Consider the following 21579-nt stretch of genomic DNA (forward strand, 5'->3'; position numbering starts at 1 on the left):
GTGCCGCAGGACAACCGTCTGATCGAATCTTCTGGGCGCTTTTGTCCCCCGGTGTGTTCGGAATTCACCGATCCTACCCCGAGCTACCTTGGCGTCGACCACGAAGAGTGGTCCGAAATTTTGTTGCTTGTCCTTTCTCGATTTCTTCGCTTCTCTCTAGTTTAGGCGTTTAGGCATAACACAATGCGATACAAGAAACTTGTTACAGGTAACCCGTGCCCAGACGAGACCCACCCTGGGTAACCGTGACTTAACACTTTTACAATCTCCTCGTGTCTCAGTTGGTAATTTTCAACTTTCTCTCCCACAGAAATCGAGAAGTCATGGCGATGCCCCAAGTTAAATAGCTACGCCGAGATGTGGCTGACTGCAAGACACAAGCCCTTTTGCCGACGGACACCGGCTGGCCGAATGTCGGGCTAACGTTAGGAATCCGACAGGGTCTGAACCGGTAACGGACTGACTTTTCATGTCTTCGTCTGACCATCATCGTTATTCGAAATACCCGACAATGCCGCGGGTTCCCGGTCTGCTTCCCCGGGCTGCAATGCAGTGCAGGTCGGCGGCTCGCCCAGACTCGTTCACCGCTCACGAAATGGAGAGTAGAAGTCTGGGAAGAAGGGTTACGTGTGACTAACCCCCGGTTTCCAGATTGAAGCCCGAGGCGCTGCAGCAGGGACACGAACGACGCATATGGTTAACAACGGTAAGTATCTTCATAGCTTTGTACCTACACGAACTACATAGTACAATAATTAGTTAAATGCCGTGCTGGTGCCCGGGTGCGTCCACGGAGTCCCCGGGCCCTTGAGCTGATCCATCCGTTCAAATTTCGTGGATTTACACCCCTGTTAACTAGTTACCGTACCAATACGCCCCCGTGCACCCAAGGCTGCATGCGGCCTCGCCTCACTTTTCCTTCCCGTCCCCCAGGAGAGCAACTCCCGTGTAACCTGCCCGGTCGCCCGCTCTGCGTTCGGTACCGCATCACTGGCGCCGCGACACAGAACGAGCCTCAGAATGGGATGGGGGCCGCCCCGGCGGAACGAGGAGGGATGGGGGTTGCCCGTACCGACATATAAATCTAATTCCAGTCCCTGTTCTGTCTCATTTCCCAGATTCCGTGAAGTGATCGATCATCGCCAGAACAGACTTCTTCGCTTCGAGTGACTCCCAATGCTCGTCCATCTCCCTGCCTCTAACTCTTGCCAGCTTCCACGACCATTCTCACTCCCATGCTTTGAGATGGGCTCCGGATCCAACCTTTACCCCCGCGATGCGCGCGCTCAAGTAATCGGTGAGTTTGCCGATTTCACTCTTCTGCTGCTCACCAGGAAACAACCCCCCCTTAAACCCATGATCCCACTACTTACTGTTCTCGCGCGCAGAGAACTGCGAGTTCACCTACGGACCCGACGCCCGGTTCTCACTCGTTCTCACCCGGGAAGCTGCGGGTAACTTCAAGGCCATCGTTCTCAAAACGCAAGACGGTGCCCGCAAGGCCGTCTTGTCAGCAGCCGCGCCCCGCTATGAGGACGCCCTGGCATTGCTTCTCACCAAGTCGGCAGAAGCCGTTCAGGAGCACGTCGATGCCCATGGATTTGGCCTCGTCTCGCAACCCAAGGAGCAGCATGTCAAACTAGATGATGGCGTGGAGTTTGAGAAGGACAGCGGCTCGTCCACCGTGACGCTCGACGACTACGAGTCTTTGTCCGATGACGAGACCGTTTCTATCACCTCCGTCGGCCAGGCCAAGCGCAAGAGCCGCCGCAGGATAGAGACAAGACAATCGCCGGCCAAGACAAGACAGGCTACAAAGGCGAAGGAAAGCGGCCACCCCAAGGAGAGACGGGGTCGTTCCAGGTCCCGTTCTCCATTCAAGTTGCCCATCACTCGGACACGATCCCGTTCGATCCGCTCCGATACGAGCTCCTCCGAATCCGGGTCCGATTATGAGAGCCACGACGACAACCGCTCCCGGCCTCCCCCTCCAGCCCCTCAGTCTTCTCGTCGGATGGCCCCTTTCAGCGCCTTCGGCAAACCCGCCAATAGCGCTAACCCCGATCCGCGCCCTTTCGTACCTGGACTTCCCAAGTTTACCGCCAAATATCCCGCTACCTCGGCAGCCTCACTTTTACCACCACCTCCTCCTCCTCCGCCGCCATCCTCCATATCCTGCGCCCCTCGTCATATGCCACGCCCCCTCAGTATGCCACCGATACCTCCTATCAACGTGTCATACCCTCCCGGTAACAACAACACCACCGCCGCCAACGCTAACAATCCTCCCTTCCGCCCGCAACGCTTCGTCCCACCACCTCCTCCACCCCCACCTCCGCCTCCGTTTACTCAACCCACCCCGAACCAGCCCCAACCTCAGCCCAAAACGCACGACATTGCCCTACGCATCCGCTGGCGCGGCCACGGCGAGCACCGCGTTCTCGAGCGCCTCGCCCTATACCCCCACAGCATCCAACAGGCCGCCCTCTCCTACGTCAAGCGCAGGCCCTACTCCTTTGAGAACATTCAACCTAGCGCTGCTCCCACCGTGTTTTCCGGCCTGAAGGCTGCCTTGCGCAATGTGAGTGTGGACGGGGTGGTGTATGATTTGGGCGCGTGGAGCAGCGAGACCAGCAGCACTGGTACCGCTGCTGGTGGTGGAAGTGGAAGTGGAAGGGCAGATTTGGCACGGGTAATAGAGGGTCTGTTGCCATCGACCTCGTCGTCAGCGGTGATTCCGGTATTTGAGGTCGATGTATGGAATCAGACGACTGGCATGCCAATCCCGCTTGAGAGCGTGGGTGCGGGTGCGGGTGCGGAACAGAATCAGGGGCAACGTCAAACTCGAGGTAACGCACCTTGGTTTCCCCCTCCCCCACCACCTCCAGGTGTGACTGGGCGCGTGGACGGGAATGGTATCAACAACAAATTCAACAGCAACAACGGGACTGGCAACTCGAACGGAAACGTGGCGTCAAGCCAACTTCACAGGACCGCATCCGTTCCGTGGCTTACAAAAATGGAATCTCTGACCTCCGGTGAGGGTAACGCCACCAATACCCGCGGGGTGTTTCCCTGGGGAAGTCCGGCTCCTCCGGGAAATTGTTGATGAGGTGTAGATGTAACGAGGCGCAACCTCTTTGCGGTGGACAGTAGGCAGGCATGTGGGAGGGTGAGGAAACGTGGGAGTAGTGAAAGTGAGGCTGTCGACGGGAGAACCCGAGAGGTGTTGTGTGACTTGGGCGTCATGGCAGTTGATCATCGGGTTGGACAAAACGAGCTGTGCTTCAAATGGTGGGCCTTTGTTTTTGGTTTGGAAAAGGTTGGCTGTGCTTCGTTACAATTGGGGAAGGAAGGTAGGAGGTGGGCTTTTGGAGGGTCGCGCTTTCCTGTTTCCTGTTTCCTGTTTCAACACTGCACTTTCCCCTGTTTCTGGCTCAATGTTATTTCCTTTTTTCTTTTTTTTGCGTGGTTAGACTTTTCTGTATTTCCACACTCGCCACAACACCATAATCCCGATACCCGCAGCACCAGATAGCTTGATGTGTATTTACCCCTGTATTTGTCCTGACAACCGGATCTTTTCATGCTCGCTCTCGATCCTTTGTTTCTCATGAATTGAAGACGTGGAGCTCAACCGACAGTAGCCAACAGGTGAGGTACGCGAGAGACAGGAAAGCATTCTTTACTCGATCGAAAACCCTTAATGACAAGACTTACATTTCTAGGGAGTACTTCCTCCGTGTGAATCTGTGTAAACATCTCGGTGTCCCCCCCCCGACATACCGTCGTACCGCCACTGCATCATTTTCCCAAATCAGGAAGCCCACGTAAATCCGCCGACATCTTTGACGTTCGATAACTAGCTTCCGGCAGCAGTACGAAATGGGGAGGGGATAGGCCAAGGCGAGGAATAGCTCCCCCCCACGGCGCCACCCCCATATCTGTCCTATTATTCGACGCCTCGTCCCCACGGCTCGATCAAAATGCCGCAAGGATCAAGAAGACGTTGACATAGTTGGGTATCAAGAGTCGGATTTTCTTTACGAACCTGATGTAGCAATCATCCTGGGGCAAAATGCAACGACAGCTTGGACAAGGCGTGGGTGTCCCTCGCGCCCTCATTATCGTCACGCCCTGGGGCGCCTCAATGCTCGGGGGTGGGCGAGCTGAAATAGAGCCATCACGAGGATTTGGCGCCCTGGTTGAGACCTTGCTCGAACCCCCCCCCCCACCTCTCCAAAAAGAAAAATGGCAAAGCCCCGTGTCTTTAGGACCAGCAGGACTCGGTGATTCAAGGGCAAAACTGCGACCACGGCACTGTGAATCCCACGAATGCCGCAGGTCCCTCCAAACGCCCAACTTAGCAGCAAGTGCTCTTTCAGCCGCATTTGCCGCCCAGCCTGCCATCATGACAAACATGGCCGTCCTGGAGGTCGGTAGAGAGTGTGGGCGGCAACGGGACAGAGGGCAATAGCCTGATTCGGCGGCCCTGGCTACCAACGGGCGAATCCCTGGTCGCGATGCAGGAACGGCAACAAAGCGGCCAGGTCCCGCGGCCAGCCCGAGGCGAACGGACCTAAAGGTTCTCGAGATGGATCGCCTGCCCCTTCGCTCACCAAAAGCCCTCCGACGAGACTCCCCGCCGCCGCCTCGGTACTGTACTGCGTAAGCTGCTTTGATACAAAAAGCATGAATGGGTAATACGCGAGGATTGCCTCCTACTCAAGGAGGCGACTCAATCAATGGGCACGGCCTGGGTATGGGAAGAAAGTTACAGGGCGGCCAACTTGCAAGGACAACTTTCCGGCTCATCTCATCCCGAAGCCTCATCAGAATTGAATTTACCGCCGCTGGCGACCAAGACCACCTTGAAAGTACTGATCGGCACGGGCTGGGTATCGCGATACACCACCCCCATCTCCAGCCGTCGACTTAGGGTTGATTCGATGGCTCCAAGCCTGGAATGAGGCTCAAGCCAAAAGTTGGCCGACTGGACGCCAGGCTTCCTCGGTAACTCGTGCGTTAAGCAATCGCACAGGTTTAGCTTGTCCATGGCCTGTTCCATTCTCGTCGTGCCGTGCGGGTCGACTTTGCCTCCATGCTCCACACCCACAGAGTGATATACAGCCCTGCGGTAGGTGGACTATTCGGGACCTTTGCTTTCTTTTTAAAGAAAGAATACAAGGTCAGTATTGGAGGGGCGGGATTCTCCGCCCTGGGCTATTGGCAGCTCGGCAGTTTCCCGCGTGCGGGATATGGACATACGCTTGGTTGCCGTTCACGTCATCAAGGAATCGTCAAGAGATGAGGTCGTGGTTGAAACCCAAATGGGGAAATATTTGGGGATGATCGGAGTTTTGTGAGGCGGACTAGCCTGACTGGTCTCGGCGGCAACGACAGGTCGTCACGCGTGGCAGCTGGGTTGCAATGTTGTGCGTCCATTGAGCCTGTTTTGATCCATCGCCGACTCCATTATTGAGGGGAACATAATCGACTTGTCGGTCAATCAAGTCGACAAGATCTCACCGGAAAGATCATTGAAGGTGGGATGGGGCTCATGGAGTGCAGACTGAAATGTGAGTCTTGGCGCAGTATGTACTTCGTACATATGTAGCCCAAGCTGTGACCCGCCCGCGTGCGACCTGCCGAGCTCTGTGATGTGACCTAAGTCGCTTGGTGTTTTGAAGCCTCAACGACGCAACCATGTAATAACGTTACTAGGGCAGCCTCACAACACTTTCTAGCACTCCAAAATCCGGGAAATCTTTTGCCACAAGCTACCGATTTCGAGCGCTGGTAGTTAGATCTATTACACACGCATTTTACCGCCCCAAGCGATGGTGTGTTACCTTACTCCCGACCAAAAGGACGTCGCACGTCTGAGGTGTGACAACGGGGAGTCTGTAAAGGACAGAACTAGATGCTCCCGAGGCTACTGCCACAAGGTGAAGAAGATTCATGGTATTCACGATGAGACGGGGGACATGATACCGTCAAATACCAAGGCTAGGCTCAATGCTCGAGTATTAGAGCCGTGTGGGTTTCGTGTGTGGAATTAGCTGGTGGGCGTGGCTGGTACATGAATGTGCACATTCCTACTGTAAACAAACGCCATGCGATATGCCTTTCTTTGTCCGTGGCGAAAGTAATCGAGGCGGGGAAGTACCGCCCACAACTTGGAGCATGAAAACCAAGGAGCCAGTGTATATACGACGGAAAGGAGCCAACACCGGCCGTTCCGATTTATTAAGGCCCTCCCAAACCCAACCAACCATCATCATCAGCCATTTTCTTCCCAGTCCATCCACCCATCTGTTCCTTCTTTCTAGCCCAACTAGCCCAAGCCACCCCATCCGTCTAGTAGATCCCCTGTGTCCTATACTGGAAGGTGTCATAACTAAAGAACGGCACAATTAGTCACCTCACTCGTTCCCAAGTCGGTTGCGACTCATCGACAGTAGTAGAAACGAAAAGGGAAAAAGAAGGGCAAGGGATGGCTCACAGTCGTGTGTAGTAACTGCCAAGCGACTTGCCAATGAGGTCCGTCTCAACAAACTGCTCGGCCTCATCAGCGCTCAGCTGCAGCTGGAATCGCTGGCGTAGCGCGGTCGTGACCTGCGAAACCCCGGCCCCGAAGCACGGCATCTTCGAGTCGCGGCCCATCATGGAAACCAAGTCGATGATATTATCCGCCGAGCGGCGGAGGGCTGCGTAAAAAAGGGTTAGGTTAGCATCCGCTGCTGGCATATCCGGTAGGTAAAATAAGAAGGGATCCTGAGAAGAGAAGGGACATACCTTGAAACGCCTGTTTGCAAAGCTGCTTGTAGTCATCAAAATCCGACGAGCCCACGCCACCCAGCACGTCCACATACTCATACGTCAGCTTAAACGGCGCGGCTTCAAACCCAACCGACCCCGGCGAATTAGATAACATGAACCCAAAATCAATGTGGATGATATGCCCCTCATTATCAATGAGTACATTCCCGTTGTGCCGGTCCTTGAGCTGAAGGACATACGAAATGACGCTATACGCCGCCAGCGAGCGCTTGAACGCATCCACGCCGGCACGGTACGCATCACTCTCGGGTAGGCCAAACACCTTGACGAAATGGTCCTTGAGCGAGGCGATACGCCGCCGCGGGTTCTGGCCCGACTCGACAGTCGCCAGTGTCAGGCTGCGCTTGATAGAATGCAGCGACACGCCGTTGGCGATAGTCTCGATAAGGCCCGACGACTCACCCGTGACGAGGATGCGCATCAATTTCACCCACACGGGCACGCCGGCATCCACCCAGACCCGGTGACACACGCGGATCAACTGGCAGGCAAAGGCCTCTTGTCGCAGGTCCGATCCCGTCTTGACGATTACGCTGACCAGATCCCAGTTCTTCATCCATCCGTAGGGCGACGACTTGCGGATGCGCTCCTTTTTGGTTTCCCAAGCTTCGCCAAACACGGCTGCGCTGGGGTCATCGCGGTCGCCTTTGCGTTGCAGCCCGCCCGTTTTGATGTCGTTCTCCATGCGGTCGATGCCGGCGTTGGCGTTAAGGTTCGGCTCAACGGGGGAATCCTCGGCGCCCCCATCAGATCCTGCACCACTGCCATCAGACGTCCCTGTGGTTGCTGCAGCGGTCGCCGCCGCGGCTTGTGCGCGTGCCATGATCATATCAAAGGTCGGGCCTTGTCCATCGTCCAAGTCGAAGCTTTGCTCCTCAAGGCTCTGCATGCTCGCGATGATGCGCGCGCGGATAGCAGCCACTTCTTGCCGCGGCCGTTTCCCACTCGTCGCATCTAGCTGGGCAAGCATCTGCGAGGCTGTGCGCATGTGGATGGCCAGCGCCGAAAAGTCGGGTTGATCAACAGAGTTCAGGCGAGCGCCGGTGAGGGTTAGTCGCCTTCTGAGTGGCGGGCTCATGGGTTCGCACGAACCACCGGAATTGCGGGGTGACGCCTTCTCCGAAAGTGCCGGGGTCGGCGAGTTGACACTCGACATGCCCAAGGAAAAGCTCGATTGCGAAGGGGCCATGCCGAATAACTCGTCATCGGTGGGCTTGAGCATGGGCGAACTGCCGAGATCCCCGGATGATGGCTCAAAGACACTATCCACGACAGGTTCCGCTGACCGTGAGCTCGAAGGTATCCCCGGCGCATCCGACAGATCAAATATCCTCTTACGCGTCCCTTGTTCGGCTAACAGTGTTGTCAACAGTCTCTGGTTGTCCTGGGTCTCCGGGTCGAAAGTGAAGTCATCCCGGAGTATTTCTACCATCAGCAAGTAGGGCACCTTTTCGGCACTGTTCAGCACGGTAGCTTCGGCCGGGTTGAGCCGTACTATCCTGTGGTGGCGGCTCTTGGACGGAGAACCACTCGCCAGCTCGGGAGGGCAAATCACCGGAATATCGACTTCCGCAGGGAGATCTCGTGCGATGAGGGCCAGTTCTGCGCGAAGCGCACTAAGACGAGCCGGCTTCGGCACAACCACCAAGCGGTTCGAGATTCCTTCGAGTGCCGTCAAGAACGCAGTCTGACAACGAAAGTAGTTTTGGCGGAGTAGTTGTGTCTTTTGAGTCGTTGTCATCTCGGCCTGGCTCAGAAGCGTCTTGACATGATGCGGATGCCTTCTAGACAGGGCGTCGGGCGGGTGCAAGCCGGCTGAGACGGGCGTAGTTGGCCGTGTGACGAGACGCGGCCTAGGGTCTGGAAGAGGTAACGACGCCGAACTTATGCGGGCTTCCAGTGCGAGGTTCTCGAGCTGGCCGGACAACTCAGCTCCATCTTCATGGGGTTTCGATGATTCCGTCTCGCTTGCTTTCGACCTCGACCCTGGCCGACTCGATTTTGATCCCGACTTGCTTTTCCTTGATTTGCGCGGACTACCCCCGGGTAGCTTCCCCTCCTGGACGCTCACACTTCGCCCGTCCTTTGCCCGCTTCGATCTCGTATTCCCAGCCGTGATGGTGTGTGCCCGGGTCGGCACGTTCTTATTCGCAGCAACGGAGGGTTCGGATGATATCGTCTCGACGGGGCGTGGCTTTCTCGACTGGGCAATCGCTAGGGGGCCCGCCCAGTGCGGTAGCAGGGGGCATGCAATGCTGGCCAACACGAAACTGCCTAGGACCGTGACTGGCAAGGCATTATCGGTGATTTTTTCGTGACGGACGCTCTCGGAAAGGCCAAAGACAATGTGTTGCACCTTATTGTATACGCGGCGACAGATCTTGAAGGCTTCAGTTTGGGGATTCGGGGCAAGATCGTGGAGGTATGTTTGGAACAGCCAGAAGGTCTGCAAATTCGGGGTGTCAGCGGTCGGTCATCAACGTTATCTTTCCCGGACCTCGCGGCAACGTGTATGAGGGACGGGGTCTCGGACCAATAATGCAGCAGTAACCGATTCTTCACACAGATCCAGCAGAAACTCCTCCAGGGCCATCGATTCGTTGTCGACACTGATGATCAGGTGGCATAGCTGCGGGAGGAAGAATTCTATGTCCTCGTAGGGAAACTGTCGCAGCTTGCTGCAGAGCACGTAATGGATGCCTATGTGGTCGGCATAACGACTGAACATAAACGGAACCTGTCAGCGATGCGGGAGGAGGCGGGATGTTTTTTTTGAAAAAGTAAAGTCCGAGGCTCAGGGCGGCCACATACGAAAGGTACGACACCGAGAGGAAAGGATTCTGGTTGAAGACATCGCTCTCGAGGAACCGCTTTAGCAAGTCCCAAGACATTGGTCGCGGCGGCGTCAGGGGTCTCGGCTAGATCGGGCGGAAAAGGGGGCGGCAGCTGCAGCAGCAGCGGTGGTACTAGCGCAAGCAGTGGTGATGAAACTGGCGATAGCAGTGGTGGTAGTGGTGGGGGAAGGGCAGAAGCGGCAGGCCCATGTCATGTCCTCGAGGCCGTCTTCATTGAATCTAATGCTAGCTCGGTAGGAAGTTGGGAAATCGAAAAGTAGGCCGGCAGGAAAGATCGGTCGGGAAGCGGGTGGGTGGCCGCGCTGATGGGATCAAGTCTCGGCGTCGGCGACAATAGGATCGTGAATGTTCTTGGTAATAGCAGGTCCTGGCGCGCACAACTGCAGCAGCATGGCTAGCTCGCCGGGCTGCGGTCGCTTGCTAATACTCAGGGGCCGTCCTCGAAGGAATTCTCGATGCGGCGCGTCGAAGAGTCTGATCGAGGGGGAGCGACGATGGTGAAGCTTGTTCAGAATTGGCCCGTTCACGATGCACGTTGAGGACAACTGAGCCAATAGCTCCATTCAGCCACTCCCGGGGGGTTCAGGGGCCCCGCCTGCTCCGCTCCTATCGTTTGCGGAACACGGGATTTTTGCCCCACTAGCCGGGCCTCCGGCTCGGGCCCCAGATCCCGATTCCATGAGGGGATGTGGAAAGGAAGATTAGGAGATATTTGGGCTTTTGGCTCTGAATCTAGCGATTAGAAGTGATTTTCTCGCGTGTTTGTGCAATGAGTGCGCTGGTCATACACCATCTGGTCCCCCAGTGCCTCCCGTGGTCTCTCTCTCTGTGTGTGTGCTCGGTAACGCCTGGGCTCAACGTGAGAATGCACGAGTGCTACCCAAACGGTTTGTTATAGCTGTACCTTTTGAAATTCTCTCTTCCAATTTCTTTTTGGAGCACGTAACCCTACCAAAACTCCATGCCGCATTTGTACCCAAAAAAAAAGCCAAAAAAAAAGCCATTACATTCACCAGACAAATTGTCTCTCCCGATTCCATTGTCCCCGCCCCCTTTTCCTTTTCTTCGGCTTGACTCTCTGCAAATATCAACGTCAGCAAAACATATCATCCGTTAAGGCACTCTAAAGACCAGACGCACCTTGTATTTGACCCTTTCACTCCCATCCGGCATCTGCACAATCTCATGCTGGATGTGGTAACCTAGTGCTGGTAACAACTTGGCCCACACGAGCCAGTATATCGTGCCGATGGCCAACAAGCTGGTGCCGAGCGTTGGGAAGACATAATATTTTACGTGGCTGAGGAAATTATTCTCGATGAAGGGCGCCACCTGCACGAATAGCAGTGCAAGGGTCCAGAATATGGTGAGGACAGGCGAGCTGCGGAAGGTGGTGCGCTGCTCGGTCCAGCGTTCGGATGGTGCATAATTGAGGTAAAGAAGACCCACAGCAAGGAAGACTAGAAACAAAGGTCAGCGTCATGTTGGGTGTGAGGCAAAGGGTGCAGGGCATCATACACTTAATCCAGTTGCCGCTGTAAACAAATACGTTGGTGGCAAATGCGTAGACGTCGTCCGTATGCGACCCGAGGATGAAGATGACAGTAATAATCCAATGCAAGAAAATGGCCCCTGTAGGTGCATTAAACGGCCAGTCACTCGCCCAGAGCCGAGACCACGGCAGCACACCCTCCTTAGCCAGCTCCTGTTTTACTCGGGGCATGGCAAAGGATTGGGCAAAGGCATTGCCGAGGGCAGAAAGGCCGATAAATAACGGCACCACCTTGGTAACGAAGTTGCTCTCCCCCCATGTGTTTTCGAAGAACTGCGCCGCTACAACGATTTTGGCTTCGGCGATCTCAAGCTTGCTCATGGCCGCGAACTAAGATTCTAGTTAGAGAAGGGGGAAAGTAGAGAAGATGCAGGCATGCTCACATATGAGATGTTGGCGAGGATATACAGCACCGTGACGATAGAAACAGAAATTGGTGCCGCCTTTCTCAACGTCTTGGGAGCGTCTCGAACCTCGGTGAGAACCTAGGCCCCATCAGTATACGTCGTCATATTCCATTGCGTCGGACTGGAAACCAACTCACATAGTTGGCGTTTTCCCACCCACTATACGCGTAAAGGACTTGCAGTAACGCAATCGAATACCCGCCAGCCGCCCCCGCCGCAGCAGGGGAATTGCCCGGGTCCCTCCTAGAAGAGCCCGCCCCGTGAAAACTAGAAAAGTTATCCGGCCTTGGTGCGACTGTCCGCCCAGCGAGAGCGGCGAACCCGGTGCAGACCAACAAGGTGAGCATGATGAGCTTAAAGGTGCCGAAACCATTGCTCAGCCAGATACCCCATCGTGGTGCAAACGCGTGGATGAGGCAAACCACTAGGGGGGAGGGTCGTCAGTGGACATTACACTAGACGGGATACGGGGGATGTAAAGGGAGCTTCATTACCCGTGATGGTGGCAATCGCAATCCCCACGTTGAGCCACGTGTTTTCTTGTGGCGTCCCTGTGGCAGCTTGGAGTAGGTAACTGCTAAAGCTGATACTGTTACCGGTAGAGATGGCAAAGAGGACGAATTGCACTAGCATTGATTAGGGGTGAGTAACATGTACGCACATGTAAGGGCCACGATGACTACAAACCTGCGAAAATGCATGTGGCTAAGTATCTTGGTCGTTGATACACGCGTTCTAGCTAGAAAGAGCATGTTACGTTAACCCTTGAGCGCCAGAAGAAACCAAATGCCCGCTTACGTAGACTTTCTCGCCTCCGGATCGAGGCATGGCAATGCCATATTCTAGGTAGACAAACAGACTAACACAACGTCAATTAAAAACTGAGACTGAATAACATATTGGCTTATCATACCCGCTGTCGAACGTTAGCCCACTTTCTTCACTTCATCAACCAGGGGGTCGTTCATCAGGACTCACCAGAAGGTCATGAACCCCCCCAAAGCCCAAAAGATCAACGTTAATCCCACGCTGTCAAGGTAGCTGACGATGCCGGCGGGAGTCGAGAATATCCCTGCGCCTACCACCCGGTTGATGATAAGAAACGCGGTCGACCATAGCCCTAGTTTCCTGTCTAGAACACCACACCCCAGCCGTGTTAGGATCCAAAAGCTCGTTTATGTTTCCGAAGGCTGAACGAGAAAAGCATAGCGGGGAACCAACCCTCGGGGTAAACAAAATCACGGTAATCGCTCGCATCGTCGTCCTTTCCACTCGCCGGTACCAACCCGCTGCTGTAGATGGTTCCGTTGTAAGTCCCATTTTCGTCGCCGCCTATTTGACTTTCGGGGTCGTTGCTAGCCACGGGCTGCTCAAAGATTTCCAAGCGCTGCATATCGGCCATGCCGTTGCTTGCGGCTTGTTCCTCTCCAGCCTCTTCCTCCTCTTTTCTTCAGATACCGACCGTGCCACCTCTCAGTTGAAAAAGGAAGCCGCTCCACGCTCGGTCAATTTCAACTGCAATATGCGAGTGCCGATTCGTCGGCCGATGTTGTTCTGACCGAATTCGCCCAATTTGTTTCTCTTTTTTTAAACCAAAAAAAGGACCGAACAAGCCGCGAATAGGTGGTTAAAAAGGGTCGCAAATCCTTCCTTGATCATTCGTTTCGTTCATTCATACGAGTCGCAAAGTCGGGCCCAGGAACACCTCACCAACCACCCCGCCACATGCAGCCCGGGTTGGCGCAAGTTGTCACTCCATCCACCGACGCCGAAAAAGGAAGACCGCGAGGCTCGATGAACCCGCGCGGCCCCGATCAGGTCCCGGATAAAACGAGGCTGGCTGCAGCAGCGGAAGCAGAGCGTGCGCGCAGAGCAAACCCAAGAAAGCGACCGAGGCCGTTCAAGAGAACGCAAACCGCAAGCACAGCCCGATTTGGCGTCACAAGGCGTCCAGTCTTAAGAGTCCGCTAAAGCTGAGGGGAGGAGGGGAAACCGATTGATAGTACAGGCTCGGAATGGGGAAGGGTGGCGTGGCGTCAGGGATCGAAAAAAAAAGGTAAAATGTAAGTCAAAGTCAAGAAACCGCCAGCTTGGTAATCCAAAGGAATCGATGAAAAAGAGAAAAAGGGAAGAAACAACCACAAACCCAGCAAGGAACAGCAGAGCCGCATCTCATCTCATCTCATGTCATCAAAGCAGCAAGCACAGGGCCGCCCCCAACACCACCCCGTACCCCAGACCATTCCCAGCACTCCCCCAGTGTCACATCGACTAGGGTGTCGCATGTCTGGGTGCCCGTCCGATATGGACGTGCCCACAGCGCGCAGGAGAAATCCCTGTCAAAGGCATGGAGCCACCACCATCACCACCCACAAGCTGCACATAATGCTCAAGCTGAAGGAAAGTCGGGGAAGAGGGGGCAAGGCACATGAAGAATGAACCACTAAGCGGACAGAGCCAAGACCTGGGAAGCGAGGAAGTTGTCTCATTCAGCCGTCTTTCCGCCTTCGCGAAGAGACAGACTGGCCAGGAAATCGCGGGGGGTTTGCCCAGACCCCGAAAGTGGGAAAGTTAGAGGTTGGGAAAGGCCCAAAGAGCCTCTCGCTTCCTTCAAACGCTCCCACACAAGACCTCGCCTATCGTGGGGTCGATATGGAGGTTAATGGTTGGAAAGGGAATAGGGTCCACTCCAAACTACCTGCTAGGGCTCATCGTCAATTCTGATTCCAGACGTACGCAGTCTTGGGTAGGGAGCGGCGAAGCCCGGCGGTATTTGAGATTCCCTTCGGCGCTTCCTGGCATGAGAAGAGGGAACGGCCGATGGAGGCTTCATCAACGGACCGATGGAACCCAGAGTGGGTCGATCCCAACCGGGTCATCCAGCGTCCCGAAGGCTGTCGCTGTGCCATGTTTGCCAACTCAAAGCGAGGGCTGTGTGGAGAATACGCCGTTACACAGGCTCATGGTCGGCATGGGCAAGGCAAACCTTAATTCTTCATGAATTCCCACGATCTTCTCAGATGTTGTTCATGCATCCCCTGCTTGTCAAAGTCAAAAGGAAAAAAGGGAGGTTTCAAGGCAACGCGCGTGGCATCTCAACCCTTGTCCTCGGCCGTTTTTAGCTCTAGAAGCGGAGCACTGATACTCTGGAGCCTTGGGGTGTCCGTCCAATTCATCAGCTTGAGGTGAAGGTCCCCACAAATCCCAAATCCGATGCCTGGTCGCGTGCCCTCTTGCGCTTGTTGGCCGCCGGCCGAACATGTCAAATGCTCCTGACCCCCGACCTTGACAGACCCAGAGATAAGAGCTCCCCTTCGCGCCATGCCGCGGCCGACAACCCAGCAGCGGGACACTGAGGAGAGAAGCAAGGAATGAAGCCAATGGGCCGAAGCATGGACGGAACCACTTGCCAGAGAAAGAAGGAGCCAGCCCGACGGTCGCTGCAGTTACTTTTCTGCCTTCCGCCCGTAACGACATGAAGTTGTATTCCCCCCCAACTTTCGCTTCCCACGTACCGGATTGGGCCAACCATTGGAATTGAAATTGACACAGGGGCAGATGCCGGGCAGGCAGATAGCCTCGTTCACCCACTGGTTCATTCTCAAAGAGTCCCCAACGACATCATCAGATGCCGGTTTCATTTCTCGGCAGGCCCGGCAACGAGCGACGATGCAACCAACGAGAAGAGTCTGCAGATGATCCCAATGACTTGTCTCCCCGAAAATTTGACAGACAAACGCTACGGATACTCTGATTACAAAAACCCACTACTTACGATCTGACCAGTCATCCACCCGGTAGCCACCACGATCTTGCAGGACGGAAAATTGATAGCAGTGGAGTTGGTTTAATCGATTGCTTCATTTCTCACTCACAATCAACAAACCAGTACACGTAGTGTACTGCGCTGATTGCACCCATCGGGACTGCCCGCCTCCCGGAGTTCAGGTTAGCACGACGGAATTGATCAAATGATGCGGGTCCCATAGTTCTGGCGGGCTGCGCCGCCAGGCTGCTTCTCATTTTCCAGGTCTGTCACTCTGCTTATCTGCACCTGGTTTTGCGCTGTAACCCCATCCCCAGTAAACGCAGGATCAGTTCGCACTGCGGATTTGAGTCCCGAAGATGCGCCGCCGCCCATTTCCGCAAGAGGTCGTTTTTCCAGCTCCATGCTCGCCGCCACTGCATGTGAAAGGGTGCTCTGCGGCACGGATATCCGATTCAGCATTAAATGGGGTAAAAAATATCCAGAAATGTCCGAACATGAGGGTTAGCGCAGAGACAGGATAAACAAGCCGAGGATGAGAAAGAAGAGTGATGAGGGATAAAATCCCCCATAAATCTGTTGTTTACTTTACTTGCACTGAAATATGCAAAATACACAGTATGCCGATAATTAGATTTTGCTCTGCCAATATCACCGCTGTCATCAACCCAGGAATCTCCTTACAAAATTGATGCCCGCCTCCATGCGGTGTGGTATCTCCCAAAACAGACAAACAGATAATTGCTCAAGCACAACGCCCCAAAAGCACGCCCCTTTCCCTATCCCCCCATTACTCCCCTTTTGTTCTCCATGTAGACCGTTAGTAAATCGACGATATACCCAAAAGGACGCTTCCCGTTGTTTCATCCCCAGCCCGAGTATCTACCAAGGCATTCGGGGTCACATAAAAACACCCATTGCTACATGTCCAGGAAAGACTGCATGGTTCATCCTGTCCCGGTAATCTGCAACCCGCATACGTTGCAGCCTCCGCTCCCGCATTACTTCTTCCCATTTTCGCAAGAAAACGTCTTGGCCTGAGGGAAGAAGGGGCTGTTAGTTTCAGTGGTCCTGGGGGGGGAAATGGGGAGGCGGGGAAGAGGGGACATAACATACTCTGGGAGTTTTCAAATTCAATTTTAATAGTGCGGTACGAATCGTATGCCGACTCGACGTCCACCTCTACCACCCGGCCATGGATGTCCAGCCCGGCTGGCTCAGTGCCTCTCTTGGGCACATGGTGCGCCTTGACAGACTGCCAGCGTCGTATCGACCCCTTCCGGGGCCGTATTTTGACGATCGTCTGGCTCTCGGCTTTAACTTCGAGGTCATCGGTTACTGGAGAGGGAAACTGTCAGTTCACACGGGCCCCGGACTTCAATTGCCGCTCGGAGTGAATTCGCGAGGGCCAGGTAGGGGCGCAACGTACTAAATAAAGTGAGATACTCCTCTGTCCGTCCCAGATACAACATCAACCTTGACGAGCTCACCGTCACACGTTCGCGCAGCGGCCCCGATAGCGCTGTACCAGCCGTCACAAAAGATGCCACATCTGACTGAGCATTCCGCCGACCTTCGGCTTCATGCCAGATTTGTAGACGCGCGCTTGAGTACTGCGTGTTTGTGAAGACGTTGGCCTTGTTGATTGTCACCATGCGGACGCTGCCAATATCTAGGACAACTTTTTCGCCTGTGAGACAGGCCTGGAAATCAAAGAGAGCTGGGTGTACAAACATATCGCGTCAGATTGTTTGTCACACAATGGTGGGGTTTTAGATGTTTGTCCACACACCTCTGAGGCTTGAGAATTGATAAATCCAACTTGGCCTGTATCCAGCTCCGTTATTGCTTTCACCGTCCCGGATGTACACAACATTGAGCAGCCGTTGGTCGTAGGCGTAGACGGGGACAAGCTGAGCGTTATTTGCCTTGACTATACCCGGGTGTCAGTAACAAGAAAGCAGCAATCTCGTTGATGGGGTCCGGCGTACTCCGGAATGTCTCTGCCTCATTGACAACTGTGCAGTAGAACCTGAGATCATTCGTGATGTTATGCCGGAAAACTTTGAGCACGCCTTCCTTAAAAGCTTCGGGTGCGAGAGTTCGGGCACTCTTGACTGGCCTAATTTTACCCAACACATCGATTAGAACCGTGTTAAACTCAAACCGGCTCAAATTTATGAGGTACCCCAAAGGTGACTCACCCATCAAATAACAAATCCTCACCCGGAAAGACATTATCTCGCCCAATACTTGTCGTATCCCCCGAAGTAGAGTGGGCCGGTTCGGGTATGACCACCGGGGTCTGCGTATCGATCTCGCCATGCCCAATGTTCACCCACGTTGAATTTTGCCCCGAGTGTGACGCCGGTGCCGATATGGAGTGATGTAAAAGTGGGTATGACCCATGCCGCATCATCCGCTCATCTAAAACTTCCTTATGTGGCGCTGATAGAGATAGACTTGAGGGGTCAGGGCTCGCCTCCACGGAGACCGGTGGGTGTGATATAAGAGTGGCGCCTTCCACAAGTGACGGCAGCCCCGTCTTAGCCGTCGCTTGCTGGAGCGACTCTTGTACGAGCTTTGAGCTCTGTGTTGTGTAGCTGGGGTAGTTGACGCTGGTCCAGGGCGGTGAGGCATAGCTTGTCGGCAACTCCCACGACGCCGATACCACTGGGGGAGACACCGATTGTTGTTCGTACTGAACTGCCGTCACATAGGATATCGCCGGAGAGGCTGTCCCTTGGGAAAGCCCGTCGGTGTGGCGGCGGATCGGGCTCATAGGTGGCATGGGACCCAAGCTCGGATCCGTGAGGGCTTCCGCAGTATGCGCGCCACCATCCGATTCCCCATAGAATGTGTTCGCTCCGAAGCCATTCAGATTGAGCTGTGCCATGTTATCCGCAACGGCGTCTTGGGTGAACGATCCCGCTCTCCTGGGGTAACCTGGTCGAGGCGGGACAGCAATGGTACTGGCGGCCGTAGCATACCCAGATTGAATCGAGTACATCGAATGCGCACCGGAGGAGCGCGAGTATGAGCTGGCATTGGAGGACGATCGCCCCCAGCCGGCGCTGTTGTGGGGCGGCGCATGCAGGTGTGGCTGTTGCCCCGGGTAGGAAATCGAGGTTCCAGACACGTTGGGGATCGATGTGTATGAAGCGTTGGGCTGGGTTGCGGGCTGGGCAGCGGAGGGAGAAGGTGGGTGAATTTGTCCTGAGAAGGAGGAAGAAGGGGAAGTGGGCACGCGACCTCGACTTCGGTGGTGCGGCGGTTGAGCAGGCGCCAAGTAGCCGTCCTCGTCGTCGATCCTCTCGAGACGGTAGCGGATTCCATTAGCCGTCACAAAAATGCTGCGATCGGTGAGCTCGGCAAAAGCGGTGGTGTCCTCGGGGGTTGTCGAGTCGATAGGGGCCTTGTATATTTCGGAGAAGGGCGCCGCAGCATCGTCGTCGGCGACAGGCGGTAGGCTAGGAGCCGGGGATCGACCCCGAGCTGGCATTGTGGACGGCGCCGCGCAAGCCCCATCAGTCTCAACCGGCCATAGCGGTGTCAAGCTGACATAGAGAGGGTGCCGGCTGATCGACACGTCGCATGTGAACCTCCTCGCCGTTGTTGTTTCGGCGTCGGAGCATGCGTAAGGGCGGAATGCTCACACGACGGTTTGGGATGGGAATGCGTCCGTATACGGTAATTAGTGTACGTTGCGCGGAGGTTGGAGAGGAGACGATGGAAGCGGGAAATGGTGGAAGGACTTCAGCTGGGAAGCCAAGGGGGCCACCAACAGCAGCGCTAGCCAGGCTGCAAGAGAGAGAAGGTGCCCAGCAGCAGCATGGCAGGCTCGCACCCCGGGCGGTCGCCTCGGGGGTTGTTGCCCTGGGCGTTGGGCGCTGGGCCTCCTGCATTGCTTCGGGGTGGTCCCTCTGCCACGGCCCCACTTCCCCACGCCAGGGGCCAAGGTACGTAGCCCCTACCGATCGAGGAAGGTCCTCCCCAAGCTCCCCTCCCTCCCGCACAAAACCCCAAATTCACTTGCGACTTCAGCGATCCTTGTTGTCAAACCAAGCCTCCATGCCTGCCAAGTGAATATCGAGTGAGACCTGCAGAGCAGACCGATCTCCTCAAGTGTTGTGGCGTTATCAAGGCTTCTTCTGTTTAAACTTCTAGAACTATGATTGAATAGACACGTTTAGGTGGACGATAAAGGACCTATCGGACGAGCCGAAAACGCATCAGCCCACGCAATCCGGTGAGTCGGCTCGGTGGGTAACGAGGTAGCTGATTTTGTATTTCAAATATTTTGTATAACCCATCCATCCCACCTACTTTCACTCCAGACGCAAGCTCCCGGGAACGACCTGCCTGGCGGCCGACTCCGACGGCCAAGCCCAGGTTTGGGTGGCAGGGCGTCAATATTGCACCCGATAAAGCTGCATACGCCAGCAGGAGCAGCAGCAGAGCCTTATCGTCTAGGTTGACTAACACCGTCAAAACACCACCTGCCCTCTCGATAAGCGGGAGCCACACCATCATCCCCTCTCCACAACATCCGAACCGTGCATTTCTACTCCTAACTAGTTGTTTTCTCCCCCTTCTATGACAGCGCGAAGCAGAGACTTGAACCTTCATTCAACAGAGCAGGTGGCCATGCAAATCAACCTCTCATCAACCGCCGCCACTACCCAGTGTCACTATTCTCCTACACTACAATCAAAACATCGTATAAACGTCGCTCATTTCTATGCTCAAAAGTTTACCGTCCCAACGCCCCGTACTCCCTGTGCATGAAATGGCATATGCCCCGCCCATTCCCATCCAGTCCCTCGCATTTCGGTTGCCCGTCTGCCATATTCCTCAGCGAAAACATCAAAAACCACTCCTATCCTTAATTTCCCGTCCCTCGACAGCCCTCCTTCACTGAACTTTCTTTTTTCTCCCCCCTCCCCTCTTCTTCTTTACCGCGGACGTTGCCTCACCAGTGGCAGCAACGCCCATGTCTTCGTCTGTGTCGCTAGTCTCCCCCTTGACCTTCCCCTGGCCGCTCTGACTTGCGGTGCTTCCCCTCCCGGCCTTCTCCTCACCTTCCACCTTGCCCACAATGTCCCTCAAGAAATCCCACTGGTCATCACCCTCAACAACCTGCTTAAGCATCTGCGCTGACACCCGTTTCGAGTTGCGCTGCCGCGCTACCTCCGCACTTTTGGTCACCAGTGCTACCATAAACAACTCCAGGGCTTTCCCCACTGCGATGGGCGTTTGCTGAGCGACTTTGCCAACCTCTTCGTCTGCTTGCATAATCCGTTTGATCCGCGCCGTCGGGAATTTGGTCTTGACAGTCGCCGCTTGAATAGCGCTAGCCGACGTTGCCGGTACTTCTGGCGGCACGGGGCTTACAGACTCGTCACCGCCCGCATCGTCAGGCGCCGACTGAGCCGCCACTGCTGCCGCCGCGGCTGCCGCGGCTGCTCTCCTTGGGGGCATGTCGTCGGGCTGTTGTGACTGCACTTGAGCGGCGAGAAAATCGTTTGTAGGTTGGTAGGGTTGATGCTGGAATTGGTGTGGCGGATAAGGTGAAGGTTGAGTGTATGTCTGTGGTTGATATTGATACTGCTGAAATGCGCCCCGGTATGGAGGTTGGTAGAAGGCGGGTTGCTGTTGCGGAACTTGTGGTGCCGCGTATCCGGTGCTGGGTGGTGAATAACTTGTGGCGGAAAAGCTTGCTGCACGAGGAGGGTAGTATTCGTGCTGCGCGCCAGACGATGCTCCTACACCGACAGTCCCTCCAAATCCTTGGCTGGTGGTGCTCCAATTGTCAGTGGGGCGTGCCGAAGTGAGAGTTTGTGGCGGTTTTGAGAGCTGGTCATGCCGTCCCTGGGGCTCTTGAAATTGGGGCTGGCGCGAGCCTAATGAGAAAGAATGGCCGCCCAAAGAGGACTGCGGATGCGAAAAGTTTGGCTGGGTTTGCTGCGATGAAAACAATTGGGTTTCTGCAGGTTCGTAAGGTTCCGCAGGCGGGGTGGGGCCAGAGTTGAACGACGACAGGTCGGGGCTCTTGGGCGCATAAGTGTCGTCACCAGACATGGCTTCGGCTGGCCGGAAAAGAACCGGCTAGGAGCAAACAAAGAAAATATTTAACACAGAAAAAAAACAAAGCTG

At 55.1% G+C, this 21579-nt stretch overlaps 4 protein-coding genes across 4 annotated transcripts; 1 reads left to right on the forward strand and 3 right to left on the reverse strand.

Annotated features, from left to right (window-relative positions):
• Positions 1-1245: 1245 nt before the first annotated feature.
• On the forward strand, positions 1246-3042 carry C8A04DRAFT_28430 (uncharacterized protein; the record flags this gene model as incomplete). The annotated part of the gene is made up of 3 exons (XM_062780640.1): positions 1246-1297; positions 1389-2755; positions 2938-3042. The coding sequence occupies 3 exons, from the start codon at positions 1246-1248 to the stop codon at positions 3040-3042; spliced, it is 1524 nt and encodes a 507-aa protein (XP_062637233.1).
• Positions 3043-6360: 3318 nt separating this feature from the next.
• Positions 6361-13050, reverse strand: C8A04DRAFT_37094 (phosphatidylinositol 4-kinase; the record flags this gene model as incomplete). The annotated part of the gene is made up of 14 exons (XM_062783766.1): positions 6361-6400; positions 6506-6710; positions 6799-9289; positions 9377-9563; positions 9655-9713; positions 10839-11158; positions 11217-11580; positions 11634-11735; positions 11795-12081; positions 12152-12283; positions 12345-12396; positions 12456-12516; positions 12636-12789; positions 12879-13050. The coding sequence occupies 14 exons, from the start codon at positions 13048-13050 to the stop codon at positions 6361-6363; spliced, it is 4626 nt and encodes a 1541-aa protein (XP_062637234.1).
• Positions 13051-16424: 3374 nt separating this feature from the next.
• C8A04DRAFT_37095 (uncharacterized protein) lies at positions 16425-18925 on the reverse strand (the record flags this gene model as incomplete). Its single annotated transcript, XM_062783767.1, has 5 exons — positions 16425-16476; positions 16536-16737; positions 16853-17143; positions 17216-17356; positions 17677-18925. The coding sequence occupies 5 exons, from the start codon at positions 18923-18925 to the stop codon at positions 16425-16427; spliced, it is 1935 nt and encodes a 644-aa protein (XP_062637235.1).
• A 1412-nt stretch (positions 18926-20337) lies between these two features.
• C8A04DRAFT_37096 (uncharacterized protein) lies at positions 20338-21504 on the reverse strand (the record flags this gene model as incomplete). The annotated part of the gene is made up of 1 exon (XM_062783768.1): positions 20338-21504. One exon carries the CDS (start codon positions 21502-21504, stop codon positions 20338-20340), a length of 1167 nt encoding a protein of 388 aa, XP_062637236.1.
• Positions 21505-21579: the final 75 nt, after the last annotated feature.

The sequence above is a fragment of the Dichotomopilus funicola genome (genome assembly GCF_033296635.1).
Source record: "Dichotomopilus funicola strain CBS 141.50 unplaced genomic scaffold C8A04scaffold_29, whole genome shotgun sequence".
NCBI lineage: Eukaryota > Fungi > Ascomycota > Sordariomycetes > Sordariales > Chaetomiaceae > Dichotomopilus > Dichotomopilus funicola.